Source organism: Cnephaeus nilssonii (assembly GCF_951640355.1).
Source record: "Cnephaeus nilssonii genome assembly, chromosome: 5".
NCBI lineage: Eukaryota > Metazoa > Chordata > Mammalia > Chiroptera > Vespertilionidae > Cnephaeus > Cnephaeus nilssonii.
In genome coordinates, this window is record NC_137076.1 from 89,301,847 (window position 1) to 89,326,245 (window position 24,399).

The 24,399-nt window shown below is 53.4% G+C and overlaps 1 protein-coding gene across 1 annotated transcript; it reads right to left on the reverse strand.

Annotated features, from left to right (window-relative positions):
* Window positions 1-3,803: 3,803 nt before the first annotated feature.
* Window positions 3,804-24,399, reverse strand: SPARC (secreted protein acidic and cysteine rich). The gene is made up of 10 exons (XM_079773250.1): window positions 24,310-24,399; window positions 14,560-14,628; window positions 13,103-13,165; window positions 12,418-12,505; window positions 10,867-10,988; window positions 10,093-10,213; window positions 8,252-8,385; window positions 7,512-7,660; window positions 5,402-5,550; window positions 3,804-4,995 (listed from the first exon to the last, which is right to left on the reverse strand). Exons 2-10 carry the CDS (start codon window positions 14,614-14,616, stop codon window positions 4,967-4,969), a joined length of 912 nt encoding a protein of 303 aa, XP_079629376.1. The 5' UTR covers window positions 14,617-14,628; window positions 24,310-24,399; the 3' UTR covers window positions 3,804-4,966.

Consider the following 24,399-nt stretch of genomic DNA (forward strand, 5'->3'; position numbering starts at 1 on the left):
GAAGCCCTGACCCCTGTCTGGGCTGCAGTCCGAGCTCAGACCTTAACTTAGAGGGTTGACTTGGAAGTACAGTCGCCAGATACAGCAAAGAAAAAGACAGGACACCTAGTTAAACTTGAATTTCAGATACTTAGCGAGTAATTTTCTAATAGAAGGATGTTGTAAATGGTGCATGGAGCATACTTGTATTAAAAAAAAAAAAAGGCATCATTCCTTGTTTATCTGAAACTCACGTTTAACTGGGAGTCCTGGCAGGGTTTCTGGCAACCCTACAGGAAACAGAGCACCCTTTAAGCACAGGGCACACTCATAAGCGCATGGCATTGCCTTTCCCTTGTATTTATGTTGTTGTTGTGTTTATCTTGAAGGTGTTCTCGGTTTGCGGTAAATGATACTGACTTTCTGTGAAAGGAGTACCTTCCCCTCCTGTGAACCTCAGTTTCCCCACGTGGGAAGTGAGGGGGCTGGGCCAGACGACTTTCTGGGTCCTTGGCTTGAATGTCTAGAAGTCTGTTCAGAGGCATCCCACAGTTCCGGAGCCTTTCTCCCCATCCCCACCAGGGGGTGTCCTGACCCTCCTTAGCAGTGGCATCCCAGGCAGTGGCTGGGGAGGAAGCTGGTCCCTCTGGCTCCAGGGGGCCATCGGGAAACCAGGTTATGAGGCCTGCATGGCCCCAGGTCTTACTCACTCCTAGGACAACCTGTTCAGAAGGAGAGAAGGGGAGCACTCATAGGGTCTCTGAAGATGGGACCATCTCAACCGGCTCCCCCTTTACCATAATTTAGAAGGCAGACTGGACGCCTGGAGAGGTGAGGCGCTTGTTCAGGCTCACACACTGTCCTGGAAACTGGACTCCGGAGTCATTGTCCAGGGCCTTGACTGCCGTAGGGGGCCCTATTGTTCTGTTTCCTGTGGGACATATTTAACCCCTGCAGTCCCGTAACCAGTGTAGACACCAGGCGGCCCTGCACGGCCTTAGGACTGAGATGCACCTGAGGCCCTTCACAAAGGCAGTGTGGCCTCACAACCTTACCATCGAGAGAGGACAGGGGGAAAGGACCAGCCTCAGCACGGGGGAAAGAGCAGGCCCCTCACATTTAAGTTGGGATGATGATGATGGTGAGGATGATGATGATGATGATGATCTTCCTCTATGCTAGACACAACAACCTGTGAGGCGGGGACCACTGTCATCAGGATTTTACAGATGAGGAAACCAGCTCAGCGTTAGGTCATTGGACTAACGGGGCTCAATCCCGTTCTGCCGCAGATGTTGGGAAGGAGGGAAGCTCCTGTTACCAGGACCTAGATGGTCTCCAAAGGACCCTCATCCCCTTTTCGGTGAAGAGGAATTGCCCAAAGGCAGGGATGATTTTGGGAGATTTACAGATTAGGCATGAATTAGCATTGAATTCATCATAATTCAATTCTGTCTTGGACCATCTGATTATCAAAGAGAAAGTCTCTTAGATATGTCCTTTAAATAAGAAACGGAGCATCCTTCGGGCACAGGGCACACTCATAATTGCATAGCATTGTCTTTTGATTGCATTTATATTTTTATTGTATTTATCTTTAAGGTTTTCTCGATTTGTGGTAAATGATACTGATTTTCCACTTAAAGTAACGATGCCGTTTCCTTTAATTTTTTTTTTTTAATAAGTGATTTTATTTAAAGCGGGGGAAAGCACAGCTAGAAGGAGGATTCTGAGTTCTGAGGGCCCCTATTAATCCCGCTGATCAGTCTGGCCACAGCCAGCACAGGCACAGCCCTCCCCTGCCCCCTCCCCAGCCCCCGCCCTCCCAGAGCCTTGAGCTGATTCATGCTTCATGCCTTTCTTTGATGCTGCCTTTTTCCTTGCAAACTCTGAGGAGCTCCTTAGAAGGAGGCATCCAGATATGGGGGGGCGGGCGGGGGGAGTTTAAGGAGAGGGGAAGCTCTTGGTTCTAGTTCCCTGCTTCTCCATTTTTTATTGCCCCATTGCATGACCAAGTCACTCAACCTCCCTGAACCTCAGTTTCCTCATCTGTAAGGTGGTGGCAAAGCTGTTGGAATAGTGGGTGCTGGGCATCACAGGGTGATCTGCCCTGGGCCACATCCTAAAGTCCTCAGGGCAAATGTCACAGCTCCCTCCTGACCTGAGGGGATACCCTGTTCAGTCCTTGTTCCCCGATAGCTCTCTGCTTTGTGTTTCTATGCTTTCTACCTGAAGGGGTTGTTAATGGCAGCAGCAGAGAACACGGCCTTGTCTAGCATACTCCAGGCACCTCATAAACATCATAGCATGAATGCTAAGCCAACACTGACATTTACCTTATCTGTCTCTCTGCCTGGAGAGAGAGATAATCCTCGAGATTAGGAGACTGGTTTGCATTCCACAAATGGCCAAGACCCAAATGGCCAGTCCCTCTCATTCCTCTCCCTCCTGTAGTGCAGAAAAAAGAACACCAGAAAACAGCCTGATTTTTATGAGTTGGTATTATTTTAGTAATTTGAAAACAATTTAAAATAAGAGGTGGGGAGAAACAACTCTGAGCTGGGCACCTGAAGACCCACTGTGTGACCCCTGCAGTGGAGCACACATCTTGGGCCTGCCTCTCTAAGGGGAGTCGGGACGCCACCCTGAAAAATCACATCATGGCATGCATGAGCTTTGAGAAGTGCTCTGTGGATTTATGCTATTATCTTTCCAGAATCGGTGTTTTCTTAAAGCAAATTTTAATACCCACCCCTCCCTGGCTTAAAAGCCTCCAAAGACTTCCATTGCACAAAAAAATAAAATCCAAACTCCTTACCACGGCCTACGCGGCTGCCTGGTTTGGCCTCTGCCCACCTCTTGCTTCACCCGGTATGACCTACTCCTCATATTTTGTGCACCAGCCACTCTGGCTTGAGACTCATCGAGCTCCACTTCTACCTCAAAGCCTGTGCACATGCTGTTCCCTCTGCCTGGAATGCTTTTCCCCCTCCCTTTTCCCTTCCCCCACCCCCCCTACACTCAATCCCTTCTTTTCTTTTGTGACTCAAATTTTCTCAAGGAATCTTCCCAGATGCCCTAAGAACAGCCATAGCCAATAGAATTTCCTGCAGTGATGAAAAAGGTCTAGATCTGCCCTGCTCAGTAAGGCAACCACTAACCACCTGTGTCTAGTGTGACCGAGAAGCTGAATTTTTAATTAATTCAAATTTCAATGTAAATAGCCACGCATGGGTAGTTAGTAGCCACCCAATGGGACAGCGTGACTCCAGAATAATCCGTGCTCTCCTGTTACACTCATGGTTTCTTATATTCCTTCATGGCACCTACCACAGCTTGTAATTTATATTTAGTTGTGCAGTTGTTTAGTCTATTCCTCGATAAACTGTGTGTTTCAGATGAACAAATGGTGTCTGCATTGCCCACAGTTGTATCTCCAGCACCTGGCATGGGACCTGGGACCTAGTAGGTTCATCATAAACATTTGTTGAATAATGAATGGATGGATGGATGGATGGATGGATGGATGAATAACTAATTAGTGAAAGGAGATAGTTGCATAGCCTGGTGTTTCTGATAATGAAGTGCAATAACGGAAAGAGTTAGCCCACAAGTCATAACAATAAGACAAATTCCTGCTTATAGGAACCATACATCCCCTGTGCATAAATAAGCCTCTGTGTGTGTACAGGTGTGTGTTCAGAAGCATAAGTGTGTTTGCAAAAGTTTGCATTTGTGTAGCCGTGCGCACAAACACCTATGTCCACGGGTCTGCATGTCAGTGTGGCGAGGGGACTGAGACACATACACAATCACTCCGGAAGGCAGTTTCTAAGTCGTTACTTTTATTTAGAAAGATTTGTCAAACTCTGCATCATGGCAAGAGTCTGCATGATTAATAAGAAGCAGCTTTTTCATGAAATGCTTGGAGGTGAAGGAGTTCTCAGCCTGTGAGATCTGGCCATCCCTTTGACTTTGAAGTTTCTCTTGGTTAGTAGATGGAAAACGGGGGAGAGGAGAAAAGGAGAAACATGCTAGAAACCAAGGGAAAGACCCCTCATCCAAAAATGAAAAGGGATAAAAAAAAAAAAAAACTCAGAAAACAGAACCAATTCACTAACTCCACTTTTCTATTTTCCAACTTTCCACACTTCACTCCTGATTTTGGCTTTCCTGGCTGAACAGCATTCTAGTCCTGCCTCTCCCAGACAGCTAGGAGGGGAGAGGCCCTGTAGCATGTGGTGATTCACCCCCAGAGGCTGCGTGGATTCCAGAGAACTGATGGTCCACTGCTCCCCAAAAGTTTGAATAAACAGCCTAAGGTGGGGGGGGGGGGGGGGAATGGCACCGAAAGATGAGGGGAGTGGTGAGGAGCTGGGTGTGAGTGAGAGCTTACATGCTTTCAAACACAGCCCCAGGCTCTCCCTGCACAGCCCCGGGCAAGCAAGACTGGTTATCTGCTGTTCCGTAGGTGGGTTTCCAGGATTTCCCCCACCCCTGGTCCTCCAGTCCCAGAAACATTCCTGCCAACGTCACATGTCTGTTACTTCCCTTTGCCACCTTCAGGCCGCATGGGGAAGACCCCCACCCACCCCACCGGCAGCCAACACCCTGAAATAAAATTAACACAGAATCTGATTGGTGAGCACGAGTTTGAAACAGAGAACTCAAGAGCAAATCTGAAGATGCAATATGTGTTGAAGGCAGATGGGAACAGATCAAAGTCCCCACCCCTTTGCCACTAAGACAACGGGCAGAGAAAAACAGGACCGTTAGTGGGTGAGCAAGAGGCAGAGTTACCGCTAAGAATGTCATGATTTGGGTTACAATTTCCATTTTTAGCACCGTTAATGTGTTCAGTTATGTCTATATTAGCACCTTGTCCCCAGGCAGAACAATAAACCATCCAAACATTTTAAACTTTGGGGGAAACAGGGAGGAGAAGGTTAAAGAGAGAGGATCCGGTACTGCTGGAGGAGGTGTGGACTTAGATCACCAGATCCTTGTCGATATCCTCTGCAAACAAGAAGAGAGAGCAGAGTTAGACATCAGGCCCGTGTGCACAAGGCGTGTTTCCCGAGGAGTCAGGGATCCCCCATCCCTAGGACCAAAGGTCACCCAGGAAGTCGGTGCCTATGCACTCTAGTCTCCCTGTCCTTGTTACTTACACACATGCCACATTATGTTTCCTCTTTCCTCTCTAGGTACCTGCCAGTTCCCCAATAAGGCGAGGCAGAGTGAGTGCTAATGCTAATGCTCGAGGAAGGGAGAGAGAAAGAGACTGCCCGGTAGTCAGGAAGCGCTGAGAGAGCGAGGCTCACCCCACAGGGAGAGCAGACAGAAGTTAAGAGGACAGACACACAGATGACAGAAGAGAGGGGAGGGAGGCGGAGGCCAGCAGCCCCTCTGCTCAGACACTCACTCTCCTTGATGCCGAAGCAGCGGGCCCACTCATCCAGAGCGATGTACTTGTCATTGTCCAGGTCACAGGTCTCGAAAAAGCGGGTGGTGCAGTGCTCCATGGGGATGAGGGGCGCACGCAGTGGGGCCAGCTCGGTGTGGGACAGGTACCTGCAGGGGGTGGGGAGGATGGAGGTGGGGAGGGCCTTAGGCGTGAGAAAGCCACTGATCTGCCGTGGGACTTAGAGAGTAGCACTGCCCCGCCTGAGCCTCAGTTTCCCCCTCCATCAGAAGGGGAGGCATTAACCATGATGCCTAAGGGCCCTTCCAGTTCTGAGGTCCCATGGGCTCATAACAAAGGCCTCTTGGTGCGTTTGTTTCCTAATTGGCTAAGAATCGGGGGCACAGAAACTTCAGATGAAAACTTCAGCACCTCTGCTATTGGTAGATCAAAATCTGGTATGAAGCCACGCCTGTTTCCTAGGGACACACATTTCTGCAAATGCACAGAAAGAGTCTAAAAAGAGGCATCGAACTGATGACAGTGCTGACTTCCGGTGAGGAGCGTGGGAAGGGACTGGGACTGGCAGGGAGGGCCCAAGGGCCTCTAGCCTTCCCCACAGAGCTTTACTTTGTTTATATAGGATGTGACTGTGAGAGGGAGGCCTTCTAGTTCTCACCCCTGTCCGCGTCCCTCTTCCTCCCGCTCGGCCTTGACTCCAGAGCTCATGCAGGATTTTCCCTTGTCCCTCAGAGCCCTCAACTGGTTGTCCTCAGAACACTCTTCCCAAGGGGCTGCGACGTGACTCCAATTTTCTCTCCAATCCCCAGACCCTCGCTGCCCCACCCAACTCACAGAAGGAACCCCTTCCCCTTTGTTGTGTACCTGCGGGAAAACTGAGGCCAGGGAAGGGGAGGGTCCCGGGCAAGTCACTCCGCAGCTCTGCAGCTCCGGGACAAGAAGAGGGGAGGCTGGGCCCCTGGCCCAGGCTGGTCCGCTCTTCCAGATGCAAGTCCCTTGCAGCCCCACCCAGAAACCTCCCTCCCGGCCCCTTCCCTGTGGTGGGATCCAGTCGCTCTGCCCCGAGCTCCAGATGTTCCCCTGACTTTTCCCCTCCCTCCCATGGGGAGTGACGCAGTCGGATCCCAGCCACGGGAAGAGCCTGGGAGAGAAGCAGCAGGGAGTTCCCAGAGCTCAGGAGACCCCAGCCATGGAGATCACCGACAGGGCGGGCAGGCTCCGGGCACAAGGGCTCCTGCCCGAGTGAGAGATGAGCCTCCCGGAGTCGGGCATCCCTGGGCACAGCGAGCTCCCCAGGCCACGTGTTCCTCCAGGAACACAGCCAGGCAGGGCCAGGAGCTTCGGTGAGGGTGACAACCGCTGCTCGGCCTCAGGTGGTCAAGCCACCGCCTGCACCTTCCCGAGCGTCTTTTCCTTTCCCTTCCATTGTGAGGTCCAGCTAGACCATCACCCAGAGTGTGCTCTCCCGGGGGCAGGGCCCGTGTCAGTCCGATTACCGTTAAGTCCCCCGCCTAGACTGGGGCACATGGACACCCAGGAGCGGGTGTTCACTGGCCCACTGCCTGCCTATTCTGCGGGCGGTTGCACAGCCTTCATCAGGAGGAGAGGCAAGAACAATCAAACCACAGGCTGCGGTGTGATGGGATTGGCTTTGTGAATTGTTACGAACCCCCAGGGCCAGTGTGCCCTGTGGGGCTGGGTCTCAGGGTCTTACTGAAGGACTGCGGGCGTGCAGGCTGCCCCACCTCAGCCCGCGCCACCCCTTCTGGAGTCTGGCACTCCTTCCCTGGAGGAATGGACGCCCAAGGCCAGCACTCACAGGGCTGAGGAAGGACTGTCAGGCTCCGCTGACTTCCGCCTCTCCTGGCTTAAGGAGTGTCTCTTGCTTTCTCGCCCCCCACTGCCTGCCCCCCCAATTCTGTATCCTTTCTCAGGATGCCTCTCCTTCCTGCCCCAGCTCCAGGGCACACTGTGGGCTCCAGGGCTGGGAGCATCAGAGGAGGCTGAGAGGGTTGTTGGCCGTACCGAGTGCACCTGCCAGCTCTGGCCCATGCCTGTGCACTCGGGGGCAGGGCAGCCCGCCCTCTGTGCTCCTGGGGCCTGGCCTTACCCGTCGATGGGGTGCTGGTCCAGCTGGCCGAACTGCCAGTGCACAGGGAAGATGTACATGTTGTAGTTCTTCTCGAAGTCCCGGGCCAGCAGCTCCACGGGGTGGTCTCCAGCCTCCAGGCGCTTCTCGTTCTCGTGGATCTTCTTCACCTGTGGGGGCAGAGACACTGTGTGACAGAGGGCCTAACGACACTGACCGGGCCAGGCAGGGTCCCCCTCACCCTGACAGGAGGCCAGAGCAGGCAGAAATCGGCCAAGCCCAGGGTTCAAAATGAGGGAAGTGGCATAGACGGGGTATCAGCATCTCATCCACGAAGGTGGGGGCCTGGGTGATCTCCAAGGGTTCTTCACAGAGTCACCAATCCAGGAGGCCCAGGCCCTGGAATCTGCATTTTGTCAATACTCCCCATGCTTGATATGTCCATTAAAGTTCGAGAGCCACAGACCAGAAGGAAAAGATAATAGGGTTGTCTGTGTCTCTTGTTTAACATTGAGCTAAACCAAGTGAGCAGCAGGTCTCTTCATTACAGGACTTCTCAGAGCCTTTAAGGTGGGACTGTGCACAGTGAACCTCCACAGGCAGCGAGGAAAAGTCTGTGTCAGCGCCCAGGATAAGGCACCTGTCAGAGCAGGGACGTAGGCTTGCGCCTGGTGGCCTAGCTCTGGGACTGGGACTGTGGATCTCGGACAGGCTGGGGCCAGCTCAGGGCCAGGCAGGCGCCCTGGAAAGACACCACTTACCCGCAGCTTCTGCTTCTCGGTCAGGAGGTTGTTGTCCTCATCCCTTTCGTACAGTGTGACCAGGACGTTCTTGAGCCAGTCCCGCATGCGCAGGGGGAATTCGGTCAGCTCAGAGTCCAGGCAGGGGGGGATGTCTAGGGTCCAAAATACCAGGGTGGTCAGCACAGACCCCAGCTCTCCCTGCCTGGGGCCAACAGGCTGGCTGGGCCTCTCTCCCCACTTCAGGCCTTCGTCCTACAGACACTTCTAAAAGCGACCTTGGCACAGTGGCTCGGCCTCTCTGGGTCACAGTTTCTTCACACCACACGAGCAAAGATCAGGTGTGGGGAAGAACGCTCTGTAAACAGAAAAGCTCAAAGGCATGTCTGCTGCTCCCTTGGTTTTGACCTTGGCCTTGACCTTGGCCTTGACCTGCTGAGGGTAATGGCTCACTCCAGTGGCTCCTGCACCTTTCTGAGTGATGGGCCTAGGACCCAGGCTGGTGATGGCAACTATTGGGAGGTGTGTGAAGAATAACATCTGTCCACAGGCTATGCTTAGCAGCGGTGGGGGGAGTGGAGTGTCAGGACTGTTTAACCACCAGAACATTCTTAGTGATAATTATTCCATCCTGGTCTTCGGAACCTAGAATCCCAGAATGTTGCACCTGGAGATTTCATCAAAGTCTCCGCTCTTACGAGACTTATTAGTGGTTCGCATGGAGAGAAGGGACTTGCTCAAGGCCACGTTATCAGAGCCTCATCCAGCATCCAGGGCATGTGGTTACCTGGGGCTCAGGGGTCTGTCTTTCCCTCATCCTTGGACCTTTGGAGAGCCCCTCGGTGGTTAGGACCACTGTCTCCTCACCCACAGCTGGGGGTGGAAGAGGAGCTCGGTGATGGAAACACTGGGAGTTGGAGCGAGTGAGCAGCAGGCCCCAGAGGACAGCAGGAGCCACTTGGTAAAAGGCTCCTTGGCACACTCCTCAGTCTCACTGCCCCAAACTCCTACCAACATCCCCCTTGTTCAGGCCTGTGCCTTCTCACGTCTCACCCTGGGCCCCATAACTGGAGAGGTGGGCTGATCACGGGAGAGCCTGGGTTTCCCCTCCGCCTTTCTGCATTCTGCACACCTGAGGCAGGTGCGTGGCTCTCTCCAGGGCCATCTGGGGCCAGAATGTACAGACACGCAGCGTGGATGTTGAATTGGCCGGGGAGCAGATGTGGCCTTGGGTGTTTCAAATGATAGGGAAGCTGCCAACACTGAAGGAGGCACCTCAGCCAGCTGAACCTGCACCTGGCATCACTGACAGAAAGCCAGACAACACCCTGGCACTCCTTCCCCCAAACACCTGATTCCCAGGTTTCTAGAACAGGGTAGTTAATCATGTGTCTGAAGCGGGCGGATAGGAATATAATGGAATACGAGGGCCAAGGATCTGACAATACTGAGTAACGGGGGCTTAAGGGGAATTGACAGGCATACCTCTAGGTTAAAGCATTCAATATTTTAAAAACACTTTATAGTACCAGGTGGGACCTCATCTTTGCTTTACAATGTTGAAGCAGGAAAGACTTGGGTTAGCCCTATAGAAGAACTTCCTCATCATTGGAGAAAAAACATTCTCCCTGCTCTTGTGCTTTCACAACTGCCCGGTCGTTCCCAGGCGATGTCCTGAATGCAGAGCTGAGAGGAACCTACTCATGGACAATCATCTCATTTTATAAAGGGAAACCCCGAGGCTCAGAGAGGGGAGGAGATTTGCCTGGGATCTCACAGCACAGGGGTGGCAGAGTCAATACCAATGCCAGTTCAGTGCTCTCTCCCCCCAAATGGAGGCTGGAGGGCCCCAGGAGACTCACATTTGCAGGGTCCAATGTAGTCCAGGTGGAGTTTGTGGCCCTTCTTGGTGCCCTCCAGGGTGCACTTGGTGGCAAAGAAGTGGCAGGAAGAGTCGAAGGTCTTGTTGTCGTTGCTGCACACCTGTTGGCAAAGCATAGAGCACCTCACCTTCATTCCCAAAGCCCTGGTACCACCCTCCTCGCCTATCTCAGAGATGGGGACACTGAAGGCCAAGCTAGGAACGCGATTAGTCCAAGGTCATACAGTGAGTTAATGGTGCGGCTGCAACAAGAATTCAGTGGCTGAGTGGTTGAGCGTTGACCTGTGAACCTGGAGGTCACAGTTTGATTCCCCATTAGGGCACATGCCCGGGTTGCGGACTTGATCCCCAGTGTGAGGTGTGCAAGAGGCAACCAATCAATGATTCAGCATTGGTGTTTCTATCTCTCCCTGTCCCTTCCTCTCTGAAATCAATAAAAAATACATATACATATTTTTAAAAAGAACCCAGTCTTTAGCCTCCGGGCCAATGTTCAGGCCATGCTGAGAGCCATGGTTGGTCTCTGAGCAGAGGCACGACTGAGTCAGGGCTGAGATATGAGAAAACTGGAGGATATAGATGGGGTGAATTAAAGCTGGAGATGGCAACTAGGCAGAGTGTGCAGAAGAGTTAACCAAGGAGGCTTTAGAGACTGGAGCTGCTCAGTAGAACCAGCAAGCCAGCAGGTTGCTGGGCAGACACTGTGTTGGGAAGGGCCCAATCCCCCGGCCCCGCCTCACCCCTCAGTGCTCACCTTTTCAAACTCGCCAATGGGGGCAGGGCAGCTGGTGGGGTCCTGGCACACGCACATGGGGGTGTTGCTCTCGTCCAGCTCGCACACCTTGCCGTGCTTGCAGTGGTGATTCTGGCAGGGGTCTGGGAGGGCAGGGCATGCAGTCACACCACCCGGCCCAGCACACCCTCCCCAACCCAATCCAGTCCTATCCTTGGGCAGAAGCCCTCGCCTGTGCCCCCCACCCTGGGCTTTGGGCAGCTGAGCCCTCCCCTCTCTTCTGCTGAGTCCAGGATTGGCATTTAGGGGCGCAGTTATCTCAGTCTTGGGATAAGAAATTCAGTCTGAGATCATGTTCAGGCACAGCTTGGGGGTGCTGTAGGCTCAGTCTAGGACCCCGGGATGCCATATGGCTCCCCTGAGGACCAAAGCAAGCAGTGTGTTCTGAGCTCTCGAGTGATCGATCACAGTGAGGCATTTTTGGATTCTAGAATAGACTTTCCAGAACGATGGGGGAAAGTCAACCATCCTGGAGCCAGGAAGCTGCGAGGCCCAACAAAAGCGGCCAGAGAGGCTGCAGAGGAAAAGGCAGAAGGGCCCCAAGGCCACAGGGAACAATGGAGCCGCCGTGCCGGGTAAACACCGGACGAGGTGGACGTGAAGGGGAAGGAACAGGAATCAGTGACGCCCCTGCGTCCAGCAAAGCTCTGTGCCCTCAGGATGAGAGCGCATCCAGCCTTTCCTCCCGACGCTGGACTTGGGGATTTTAGTCCTTTTATTAGACGCCTGCTCTGCGGGGCACTGGGCCAGGTGCTCTTATGCTTCATCTCCGATCCTCCCCAGCCCCGGGGCGGGGGGCTGCCCTCGGCATCACTTCCTGTTAGGGCTGGCGAGGCCGGGCCAGGAGCTAAGCCAGCCATCCGAGGGTGCTCGCCGAGGGGCCGACAAGTCGAAATGCACACGTGGGTGGTTTTGCTTGCCAAGTCTACGTTGGAGATGGAGATGCCAGTTTGGTGGCCTGGAGCCAGGGGCCCTAGCTCGCGCTCTCTCTCTCTCTCTCTCTCTCTCTCTCTCTCTCTCTCTCTCTGGCACTAACTCCATGGACAGCACCAGATATGTTAGGCCAGGGATCCAGGCCTCGGGGCTGCGTGAAAATCACGTAAGCTAAGGAGTATGGAAGGTGTGCTCAGGTCTGCTCCTGCATGGGGCCGGGGCTCAGGGAGAGGCCATCGCGGAGCTGGGGGACCAGTGACCCCGTGAGAGTGCGAACCCCCTCTGGAATCGGGGAGAAGAGCTGTGCAGGGAGCGGCCGTTTCCAGCCGAGGACCTCCCTCCCTGCCGCTCCCAGCATGGACAGCCTGGCTGCACAGGCCTTTCCCAGATTCCAGAGAATATTCCCAACCTTCAAGTCAAAGCCGTTTCTCCTCCACAGCCCGCCCTGGAGGGAGGACTCCCCCCTCCCCCCCCCCACCCGCCGCATTTCCCTGGGAAGGAACCTCATGTGGGCTGTCCCCACGCCCAGGCGGCAGAGGGCAAACACTGGATGTGGCAAAACATGGGGAAGGGACCTACTTTCAGCCACCACCTCCTCCTCAGCTTCCTCGGCACCTTCCTCAAATTCTCCTACTTCCACCTGGACGGGGTTGGCTCCCACGGGGACCTGGGTTGGAGGGAGAAGAAGGAGACCATTGGCCCCACCCCCACCCCAGACCTGGAAGAAAGGGCTGCAGGCTGGAGGGGACTTGGTGGAAGCTTTAGGTTCCCACAGGGGATGGTGAGATGACAAGCCGGAGAGCTGTGTGGGGCCCAGGTCACCGAGCACCAATGCCAGCTCCAGAATTTAGACCTAACCTTACCGCCCCACTGTGCTGGCTGTGCCCTGGATTCTATCCAGAGGCTTCCGGGGCCACCGGGGTGTTAGGGCAAGAGGCAGTGCCAAGCCCTCTACCCCTGCCAGCAACACGGGCAGCTCCCCTTTCGAAGGCTGGATGTACGGGGAGACTTCGTGATCATCTAAGAAAAATGGTCCCACAGCTTCAGAAATAAAAGCTTTCAAAATTATAGCCCCCCCCCTGCAGGGTTCCACTGACGGTTTGGGAAGCACCCGGGAGAGATTGTAGGATGTATAGGGTTTCCATCTGTGCTGTGTGCACATGGGGGACAAGTGCCCCGATCCAGCAGGAGACCCACAGAGCCCGTCTGGGTTCCACAGGGAAAGTACATGGAACAGGGAGGGGCGGGGCCACCACCCACCTACCTCGGACACCTCAGCCACCGTTTCCTCCACCACCTCTGTCTCATCAGGCAGGGCTTCCTGCTGCTGTTGGGAAGAGAAAATGGGGTTCAGAGAGGTCAAGGCCAAGGCCGGCTTCGCCTCTGCACTGCCTCCGGCCTGGAGCACTGAAGCTGGGAGCAGCTCATGGGAGATTTCCCAGGCCATGCCTCCGAGACCGCCCTGGTGGGACGACCTGGCTAAGGAGAAGCCAGACACGGACCCCATGGCACACCGAGCGCCTCCTGGTTATGCCATCCATCTGAAGTCTCTGTATGGCTTTGGTTTGGAGCGCATTCCCACTGCTGTGACTCAAAAAAAGGCAGCAAACCACAGGGGCAGAGCAGATGGGGAGGCAGACCCCGAGGGGATGGAGGGCACCGTGGGTCTGCACAGGTGTCACTCTCTTCCCCGCAAGTGTGATGTGATTGTGGTGATTATTAGGCAATTCCTTCTTGCCATGTCAACGTGGAGTAGGCAGAAACAAGATAACCTGACTTGGAGACCGCTAGCTGGCTGGGGCTGCTTCTAAAAAGAATGTTAACCTTGTCAAATGTTTGCCAAAATCTACCCGCTCGATCAGGACTGCCAGGGTCTGCCATCACTCATGACGAGAGGGTAAGGGAATCCCGGGTTGAAAGAAGCTGTTCCTTCTGCCTCCCACCTTTCTTCACCCCTCCTCTGGCCAAGGCTTCTGTGTAGCTTTGGACAACCACCCTGGCCCTCCACATGGTTCTCGGAGGGACCGTGTCAGTCAAGGGGCCCCGCCCGCACCCCCCTGGCCAGGACAGGCCCAGGACCCGAGATCGGCCGGACTGGCGCTCCTTTGTTTTTTTTTTATAATCTTTTTGGCACATTCTCTCAAAAAGTGAAAACTGTTGGAGCAGATCTATTCAGATGGCAACCTCTCCGAGACTGTCCATTAGTTCTTACCTCCCAGGTCCTGGAACTTCCTTTTTCTACTCCTTCCCAAGGCTTTTGATTTTAAAATCTATCTCTGTATCTTTTTTCCCCCGAATTTAGTCAGATTGCAGCCTGTTGCTTGCAACCAAAGAGCTCTCACAGATCCAGAAACTGACCCACCCCCTCTCTGTGGCTGGGCCCTCTTCTAAATCATCCCCTCAGCACCGCTTCCCCTCGGCCAGAATTGCTCATGTGGCACAGTGGTCTCTGCCTTTTAAAGCAATCCTAGTCTGCTTCTGAGAAACTCTGACTGCTAAAAAGCTCATCTTATTACACAGAAATCTCTTCAGAATCTCCACCTAGTGGTCCTTATTGCAAGTTTTATCCTGAGCCTATTAAAGACTATTTAAAAAATATAAAACAAATAACTGAGATGGGGAAGTCCCTGTGCCCTCTGAGCATCCAGGGCTGGCAGGCTCGATGGCCCTGAGCTGGTGGCGGGAGGTGAGACCAAGCAGAGAGGATCTCTCGTTACTCACAGGGGCTGCCACGGCCCTGCCGGCCAGGCACAGGAGGAAGAAGATCCACGCCTTCATGGTGCTGGGAACCTGCGGGGAGAGAGATTTCAGTGAGTAGGAGGCTTCTGATGGAGGTTCCTTCTGTTGCTGAATTCCCGTGGCATACAAGATAATTTATTATTATTTTTAAGTTTTTATTTATTGATTTTTAGAGAGAGGGAGAGAAACACAAGCCAACTGAGCTACCCGGCCAGGCCTACAAGATAATTTTAGATGGACGTGTTGTATGATAGCGAAAGACGTGGAGAAAGCTGCTTCTGCTCAGTTCTCTTTCCACGCTGATTCCATGGGAACGTCTTAGTTGATGCTGAGGCATCTTTAGCACCTAACGCTCATCTACCTTCCTTTCGACCAGAGAGCAGGCCCTGGGCCAGAGCCTCCACGGGAAACCATTTCCAGTTGGAATTCAACAAGTTGTTTTGTCTTCCTTGTATGTATTTTTATAGCTTCCTTCTGCTGATGACAGAGGCACACAGATTTTTCCATTTATAGTAATGATACAAAGTCTCCCTTCTCAATACATTTATCTGAAGTTTTTAAAAGGTGATCAGGAAGATGACTGGCCAGTTTGCCAAGTCTGGACAATGCTGAGCCAGATCCTGTCCAAGGGGCCTGCAGTTCTAGAATTAGTCTCCTGTCTCCTCCTCCTCTCCCTCTTCCTTCGCCCTCCCCCCCCCCCCCCCCCGCCGCCCCTTCCCCTCTGCAATGGGAGAAGTTAGCAGGCAGCAACCTCTTGCCAATTTGAGACAATGAGGTCTACACTGTAAGACAAAGAACAATAGTCTTGGGCCTGTGGAATGTGCGGGTGGCCACACTCTTCTCCGTTCTCCCCAGAAGGGGCAGTTTTTCTCTGGATCCTGTAGGGAGACTGTCCAAATGCGAACATGTGCTGCGTGTTCTCTTCCCCCTTCACAGCTGAAGGGTGTGCGTGGGATCTAGGACGCTCTCCTGCCCTGGTCACTGCTAAGACCTCACCCCTTCGATGCTGAACTCTGGACTCTTATGACTGGCAGGATCTGGAAGCAGGACCCCCTCCGGCGATTCCATGCCAACTGTGCCATTTCTAACAGAGGGTCCTGTCTTCCCTCTGTCATCCCCCCCAAACCTCCAGATCAGGCTTATCATCCCTGGTTCCTTCCAAGGCCTCTCAGCTGGCCAAGCACCTTGGAGGTGTGGAAAAACCACTCGGCTTGGAATGAAATTCCAGGGGTTCTTATTCTACCTCAATGGTGTTTTGGTGACTTGGCAAAGTCCTTCATCCTCTCTAGGCCTTGTGGCCCCCTTCCTTTAATTGAGAGCGTTAGACTAGGTGAGCTTGGAGGTGGCAACTAGGCCCTTACAATACCACAGGCACACGCTGGCTTGGTACCCAGCATCAGCTCCGGCACCAGCATCTTCACTTGGACTCGAGGACAGTGCGTGAGTCGCAGAAGCAGGCAGGAGAGAGCAGAGTCCCTAACGCTCCTTTGTTGGATTAAAATAAACACAAATCTCGCCTCCCATTTCCTGGGGTGGGCATAATAGAAAACTAACAAAAATGTAAAGGAATCGACCTGGGGCCTTGGCTCTGCTTCACCAGGGCCCTGACTCCCAGGGAAGTTCCGTCTTCCCTTTCCAGGCAGTTTTTGGGAATGTTCCCCCGGCACACAGTTGTAGGCTTGTTCCTCCAGGCCTAGGGGTGGAAAATCTCCCTTCTTGCCTCCCCTTTTGGAAGACCAAAGTCAAACACCTCCTGCATGTGGCTTCTGACGGACGGAGCTGGAGAGAAAGTGTCAATGAGGGACTTGTCTGAGGCCGTCTGAAGTTGAAGGCCAACGTGAGACTGGCTAGGGCAAAAGAGGCACCGTGTCTGGGCTGCAGTGACAGAGAGGTGCGGTCATTGGAGACAGAGCTCAGCCAGGGCTGGAAATGCAACAAGCTCGGGTTGGAGAGGCAGGAAGACTGGTCTCCAGAGTCCGTGTCCTTCGTCTGAGCGGAGGAACCCTGCTGCCTCCCGACCAGAGAAGGGCTGGGGGCGGGCTCGGCCACCTGTCCTGCCTCCTCACCTCCTGCACTTTCCCAGCGGCACACTCACCCTTTTTGCCTCCTCCGTCCCCGGCCAGAAGAGAAAAAGATTCTAAATCCTGCTGTGCTTTATAGTAAAGGCCTCACTTACACGCTGTCCCCTCAGAGCCTCCGACACACGGCAGGCAGACAGGTATGGGAGGGTCCTAGGCCCACTCTCGTGGTGGGGAGTCTGTGGTTGAGAGAGACGAAGTCATGTAACATCCAGGTCATGGCGTTGAGCGGGCCTGATAGGGATGATGTTCTGAGACTGGCGTAGAGGTGGGGCAGTAATTCAGAAAGTGAAAGCATTAAGAAAAGGACCCAGCCTGGCCTGCGTGGCTCAGTGGTTGAGCGTCGGCCTATGAACCAGGAGGTTACCGGTTCAGTCCCCAGTACGGGGTGTGCAGGAGGCAGCCAATCAATGATTCTCTCTCATCATTGATGTTCCTATCTCTCTCTCCCTCTCTCTTCCTCTCTGAAATCAATAAAAATATATTTTAAAAAAGAAAAGGACCCAAAATCTTGGAGGACGAGTTGTTTTCCCAATGTTGGGTCCCGCCCTGCGCCACATCACAGTCCCAGGTGATGGGACCGAGGGAAGGGGAGCAGCCGGGCTGTTCTTGTTCATGCACAGCCGCACCCCCTGCAGAGCCGTGCAGTCCATCTCCGAGGTTCTCTAAGGCACCGCTGGCCAACGAGGCCAGGCGCCCATCCCGCAGAGCTCATGGGGTGCGACAGGAACCTCAGCAAGGTCAGGACACAGGGTCCAACCCCGACATTCAGCTTCTCAGCTGTGCACACCGCCTTTGCGAATCAAACCTAGGCCTGGTGAAAATATAAACACCTTCCTATAAACGACCAGTATTCAATGAAAACTCCCTTCTGTGTGTCTCTTGTGTTGCTAATGATGCCTATGTTTATCTTTTTGAAAGTGTTTTCACAATCCAGCATCCCACTGGGGCCTCGTGGCCTGTCTTTCTACCCTATGGCACAGGTGAGGGGACTGAGGCCCAGGGAGGGGAGAGCCTGCCAAGAGCCCCTGGTGGTGAGTGGCGGGGCTGAGTGAGGCCCCACGGCCCCACTGCACCCCTGGCTGCTCTCCACCTCAGTTTCCCTTGGCGGCCGCTCCCTCCCAGGTGTCCACCTGAATGGGGCCCAGCTGGGCTGTGAACTGGCCGAGGTGCAGGAGGGAAGGTGGCCCAGGCCAGGAGAGGAAGAGGAGGTGTGTGTCCCTTGGCTGGGTGGTCATCAAATGCAGACACCGCTTCCCCCACCCCACCGCGGCCGCCACCTCCTGTTCGGTACATCAAGTCCCTTCCTTTGCCTTTATTTGCTCTGGAGATGGCTGAGAACCCGACCCTGGCTGCCAGCAGGACCTGAGGCTGAGGTCACTTCTCTCTTTGAAAGGACTCTGGGGATGGAAAAGTACAGCCAGCCCCCCAGCTCATCTCCCTCACACATAAAGGGCTTCCTCCGGGTCTCCCTGGCCACCGAAAAGTTGCTGAACGTCAGAACTGGGGGAAATCTCAGAATCATAGAATTTTGGAGATGGAATGTACAGGTTCAAATCCTGGCTCTGCTGCTTAGCAGTTGCATGACCTTCGAAGAGTGACCTTCACTCTCTGGGCCTCAATTCACCTCGCCATCTGTAAAACGGAAGTAACTCACCTACCTTGGAAAACTCACGGGTGATACACATGAGGGAATCCATAGCTTAGTGTCATTTGGAAGAGCATCTTAAAACCCAAGGATCCCAGAATCTCCATCCCCCTCGAGAATCCAGGGCAGAAATCCCAGCTCTTTGTGGCCCAGGGAGAAAGGCAGTCAGCGTGGAACAAAGGAGACATTGCTCCTCTGGGTCCCGGGGAGACCGGCCCCGCCTCCAGGCTGGCCTCTTAGCTGGGCTGCTGACGCAGAACGAGCATCTCGCTCCCACTGTTTGGCTTGGAAACAAGGCTTCCAAAAACACATGTTCATGGTAAACAAGCCCAAAGAGAGGAAAACAAGTCGAGAGGCTAAAAGGAACCCGTGAGCCAGGCCTGCCAGGGAGCTGGGACTTGGAAAGAGGGCCGGGCCACGCCGGAGAGGCGCCACAGCGGCCCGTGAGGCCACACTGGCACTCACCGGCCAGGGAGCCGCTCAGCCACTGGAGGCGACAGGAAAGCCGGGAGTCCTGAGATCGAGTCTTGGCAATGTGGCCCAGCTCACTGTGCACACTCCTGTCCTCTCTGGACCTCACCGACCCACCCAGCTGCACAAGGAGGAGGTCGTTTTAGATCCGTGGTGTTCAAAATTATGGTTGCCAGGGAGCCCTTCCTCTCGGTGACATCTTCTGCGGAAGTCCCACCTATGAAACAGCTAAAACCCTTCTGCACTTGTTGAAACACGTGAATGTATTGTTATCTATTCAATAAATCAGCTTGAAATTAGAAAACAAAAGCCAGTCAAAGTGGAGTGGAGATAGGGCTGGAAACCCTACACACTCGGTCACGCCTGAGGTGCCTTGGAGCTTCTCTGGGTGCCTATGAACACAACTTGAAAACCCTGGGGGCAAGGTGGTCCCTAAGGTTCTTGACTTCTGAGTCAACTTAGGCAGCTGGTTAGGAATATCACCTCTCCCAGCTTGCCCCTCAACTCCGCTTCTGCTCCTAATATTTCTTGCTGGAAGGGAAGAAGGCAGGGGAAATTTTAGGGTGTTATGGGTGCTCAAGCTTAGGATTGAAGAGGTTCTGGGGCAACTCAGAAATAGCCCCGGAGTTTGGGCCTGGAACTCGGGCGTCTACCATGCCACGTATCACCGTGGTTAGGAGCAGCCCAGGGGTGGAGCTTCAGGCTCTGCTCCTTGGCTCCCCCTAGGGGCCACTGCTGTATCCCTGTGACCACAAATGGAGGGGATGAGAAATAACATCCAAATGCCCAGTCCTAAAGATGGCAAATACGAGGCATATATGCCTCCACCTGCTCCTCTTGTGCATGTGGCAGACATTACTAATCAATGATATGACCTTTCCCCCTGAAGTCCAGAGTGGCATCTGAATCCTGAACAGTTCTTCTGGCAGCCACTAGCCATGGCTTGTGAACTTCACAAGCCATGTGATGAAACCTCTTTGTCATGTTTCTGGTTTTAGAAACAAAAACCCTGAGGATTAGAGAAGGGAAACAGCTCACTCCAGGTCATACAGCAAGCGGGTGGCTGAGCTAAACTTCCAGATGTTAACCTTGTTTCGTTTTGTTTCTTTTTTCATCTGATCAATCTGGAATCCTAACGCCACAACTAACACAAGATGGTTCAGAGGGATCTCCTGATGAGGGAGGTTAATACCAAGCTTCTGAAAGAACCCAGGTCCAGAGAGAGTTTGTATCCCATCCATATTTCCCCTCCAGACATCAAGCTCTATGGCTTGAAGAGTGAGAGCAGAGTTAATTTCCTGTCTCAGACGCCTCCTCCTGGGTGAAGAGGAGGCTTGTTTTTCTAAATAATTGTGTCAAGTCACTGCTTGCTGACTCTGGCCCTGCTCAGCCCGGCCGTCCCTGATCTCAGGACTGGGGCTGGGAGTCAGGCTCTGTGATGTAGAGAAAAGGTAGCTTCATTGATCCCCCTGGTCAGTGAAAGCTCAGCAGCTCCAGCCTCCCTCCCTCCCTCCTTTAAAGACAGAGGCTGGGGAGGGAGTCAGCGGGAAGCGAAGAGCAGCTGCCTATTAGCCACATCGCCAGGCTGCCCCAGTGACAAAGCCGTAGAGGCTGGGATAGGCCATGGCAGGCAGCAAAGGAGAGGAGACACTGCTCGTTATCCATGGGGCTTGTTGCCTAGATAACGGGGGGATGTGACAACACACTGATCAGATGAAAAAAAGAAAAAAGGCAAGGTGAACATCTGGATATTTCCAAACATCTGGAAGGTTGGTTCAGACACTTTGCTGTGTGACCTTGAGTGAGTTATTTCCCTTGCGGAGTCTCAATTTCTCTACCTGTGAAATGTAACAGTGATCTGGTGCTGTATGTATGTATGTAGCGTGTCTATCTTCCCATCGTGACCTATAGTTGTGTCTGGCTGCGCACATCTATATGTGCTGCAAATGGCAGTTGCGTTTGCACGCCTGCCAGTGTGTCTGTGTAAGTTTCCTATGGACTGGGGACTTCTGTGTGAAGCTGCACCTATGTGCCTGTGTGTGTGTGTCTACCTGACTCAACGTCTGTCTGTTTCGGCCTGTCCAGGCGGCCTGTCCAGGCGAGGGTAGAGTTTGCAGATGCATCAGGATATTTACCTGGAACTTGTCTGTGAGTCAGGGTGTCAGGGATTTGGGTGCATGACCTCTGGGTCTGCTCATGTATAGATCGGCATTTATTTCTAGCTGTGCCAATAGGTGCCTATTGATGAAATAACGTGTATACTGAAAAAAAGGAAATAATATGTATACTCTGCATCCTCGTGGGCGTGTGTCTGTCCCTGTTTATCTCTGCATACTTAGCTACCTATCTAAATAACACCCAAAAACAAACATTCTCCTGTTTATGTCACATCCTCAGCTCTTGCCTTTCTCCCACCTTCCTTTCCTATTTATAGCTTCTTTTCAGCAAGAAAAGCTGCTCTTGTGAAGAGCGAGCCCCAGCCATACTAGTGGCTGACAAGTCTCTACAGATGGATAAAGATTTTATCAGGACTGTTATGCAACCCAAGATGCTAGGTCCCCTCCTCTGTTGTTTCCTTTTCAGCTTTGGGAACAGGGGGTGTTAAAAATGTAGGCCAGCCCTAGCTGGTTTGGCTCAGTGGATAGACCGTCAGCCTGCAGACTGAAGGGTCCCCGGTTCGATTCCAGTCAAGGGCACATGCCCAAGGTTGTGGGCTCGATCCCCAGTAGGGGGCGTGCAGGAGGCAGCCGATCAATGATTCTCTCTCATCATTGATGTTTCTATCTTTCTCTCCCTCTCCCTTCCTCTTTGAAATCAATAAAGATATGTTTTTTTTTTTTAAAAATGTAGGCCAGCTCTTCCTTCTAATGAAGGCAGCATCTTGGATTTAGGTTTGCAGGACTTCAGAGCAGGAAGGGCAACTAGAGACCATCTAGGCTAGATTCCCCATTTAACAGATTGAGAAACTGAGGCCAAGGGATGGGAAGGATCTTTCCCAATGTCACTCACTGTGAGTTAGGACCCACTCCTGCTGGTGCCTGGACCAATGCTCGGTCAACACTGGAGGATACAATACTCTTGGGAAATACTCAAGAAGAGGCCCAAATCAAAATGAATCTACATAGTGTATTTTTAATATGACTGTCTGCACTTTTAGTAAAGGGAAGATATACAACCCCCAAGATGATGGAGCTGCAGCCCTCTGCCCCCCCCCCCCCCAAAAAAAAAAGCTGGGAACGATTTCACCAACCCTTTGGATGCCATAAATCCATCAGTTCTAAAAACCCGTGCAGTACTACGTGGGAGGGCCACATTTTAGCAAGTGCTTCCCTGCGCCGTATCCCGTTTCGCCCACATAATTTCCCTGTCAGGTGGCTGTTGCTACTGCTCTTTAACCAAGGAGGAAACTGGGGGCTCAGAAAGGAGAAGTCATTAGTTCAAGGTCAAATGGCATCTTCGGGGCAAAGGTGGAACTAAACTCAGGTCTTCAAGACCCTGTCTGGGAAGCTTATCACAGCCCCATAGCTGCCCTGGGGTCCTGGGAAGTCAGCAGGGCAGGGCCGCACTGCAGCCTGCTTTTTTAGTTTTGGGGATGCAGTGGAGTGGGGGACATTCAGACTGAGCCTGATGTACTCTTGAGTGTTCCCAGCATCCCCTCCCAGCCAGCAGGCAGAAACCCTGAAAAAGGTTACCGTGGCAACTTGCATTCCTCCCACAGTGAGTCAGGCAGAGAAGAGCCTTTCAGTGGGTGGGACTTGGAGAAAGTTTCAAAAGTTGATTCCTTCTCCAGGCACCCCCCCTCCATCCACCCCACCCTCCCTCCCTCCCTCTGCTCCAGGCTTTGTCGATGTGGCAGCTGATGGCTGAGTTAACTCTCTCTTCCCCCAGCCATTTCTATTTCAAACTGTTTCATCCTCCTGCAAATATACATTAGCTCCCAGTCCCCATCCACTCCATCTCCCACACCATGCCCTCTGGCTATTTTGCAGGCTGTGCATCCATCTGACAATATTTTATTTTCAGGCTACGAACACCCTCTTGTGCTCCCTTCTCTCTCTCTCTCTCTCTCTCTCTCTCTCTCTCTCTCTCTCTCTCTCTCTCTCTCTCTCTCTCTCTCTCGTCACAGTGTTCTAAGGGGCTTGCGGATGCCTTGAAGCCCATTCACAGGCGACTCTGTGGATGCCCGTTTAAGGGACCTTCCTTTGAGAGTCTCACAGGATGTCAGGTGTCCCACAGCCCCTCAAGGACAACCCTTACTTTACAGACAGGACACTATGTCCAGAGGAGTCACTTACCCAAGACCACACGCAGAATGTGTGCCTAACGTCTGCCATTCTGCTTCCGACTTACTTCTCACACCACCATCAGCACTTGGGGTATATAGACACTCAGCCCTGAATATGGCTGATGAAAACATTGTCTCTTTGTGTTCCGTGGAGAATGCTATCCTTTCCGGGGGCAAATGTGCGCCTCTCTGTGCGCTTCTGGGCAGACTGGGCTTCCTGGAGACCTGCCTCATGCCAGGGCCCCTTTTCCCTCGGTGCCCCCAGGACTCAGGAAGCCCACTCATCAAGTCAACCAGCCAGTGGGGCCAGCAGGGAAAAGACCTAACACCCTAACGGCGCAGCACTGGTCCTCTGTAGGGTTCGGACTTCTCAAAACCGGGAGGTGTGGAAAAACTGCCCTGGAACCTTCTCGGTCTTGCCTTTTCCCTTTCCCCTTCTCAGCATATCCCCCCTCCCCCCTCCCCACCCCACACCCACCTACCCACACACACACACCCAGCAGCCTACCTTAGGCCCAGCGCCCTGGCTGGACCATATCAGATGCCTGGGTTTTCAGGTCTAGACTCTCTAAGCGCCACTGCTAGTGGTTGTCTGTGTTTACACCCCAGGAGCCCAGGGTGGGAGAATGCCCAGCTCAATACACGGGGCCCCTGGAGTCAGTGTGTGTGTCTGGGGGTGGGGATGTGGATAAGGGAGAATTCAAGGGAATCAGGAGCCTTCTGGAAGGTGCTAATTAAAGGTAAACCCCCCCCCCCCCCTTAGCCTTCTGGAGATTAGCTTATCGTTCATGCAAAGTCCCTTTTAGAAAACAGAGCCCCTGACCAAGACCCGAGTCCAGGAAGTTTCTTCTCCTGGAATGGGGAGCGGGCAGACCCTGGCTGCCGGCAGGTCCCCTCTGCAGCTGCGACCAGATCAGATTCCCAGGGAAGGAGGCGGCTGCCACATTTGCAAAGGGAGCAAAGGGGACAGGCAGGCAGCCTCTCAAACCAGAGCCAGACACAGAGGGAAGACTCCCTCCAAGACACAGTGAGATTATTTTCTGCAAACCTAGAAGTTACACTGTGATTGCACCTGAAAAGCAACAGGCAGGGAGTCCCTCGCCTCTGCCCTCAAGGGGAGCCCAAAGGAGATGCGCACCCCGCTCCCTGACCCAGATCCCTAGCACAGCTTCCCCGCCCTGTGCAGGCACTGGAGGGGTGAACCGGGGTGTAGGATGTAGAAGGGAGAGGCAGGGCAGGGTCGTGCATACCTCAGTGGCAGGCAGGCAGCAGGCTGAGTGCGCTCCGACAGTCTGAAGGTCTGCGGGAATGTGGAGGGGTTTAGAGCTGGGCAACAGGAA

What these genes read in the sequence shown, in the direction of transcription:
- SPARC (XM_079773250.1), bottom strand. Translation starts at nt 14,616, where the DNA reads ATGAAGGCGTGGATCTTCTTCCTCCTGTGCCTGGCCGGCAGGGCCGTG. An exon ending in CCATTGGCGAGTTTGAAAAG is followed by an intron (nt 10,214 to 10,866) that starts GTGAGCACTGAG and finishes CTTTGCCAACAG; the next exon opens with GTGTGCAGCAACGACAACAA. An exon ending in GACCAGCACCCCATCGACGG is followed by an intron (nt 5,551 to 7,511) that starts GTAAGGCCAGGC and finishes CACCCCCTGCAG; the next exon opens with GTACCTGTCCCACACCGAGC.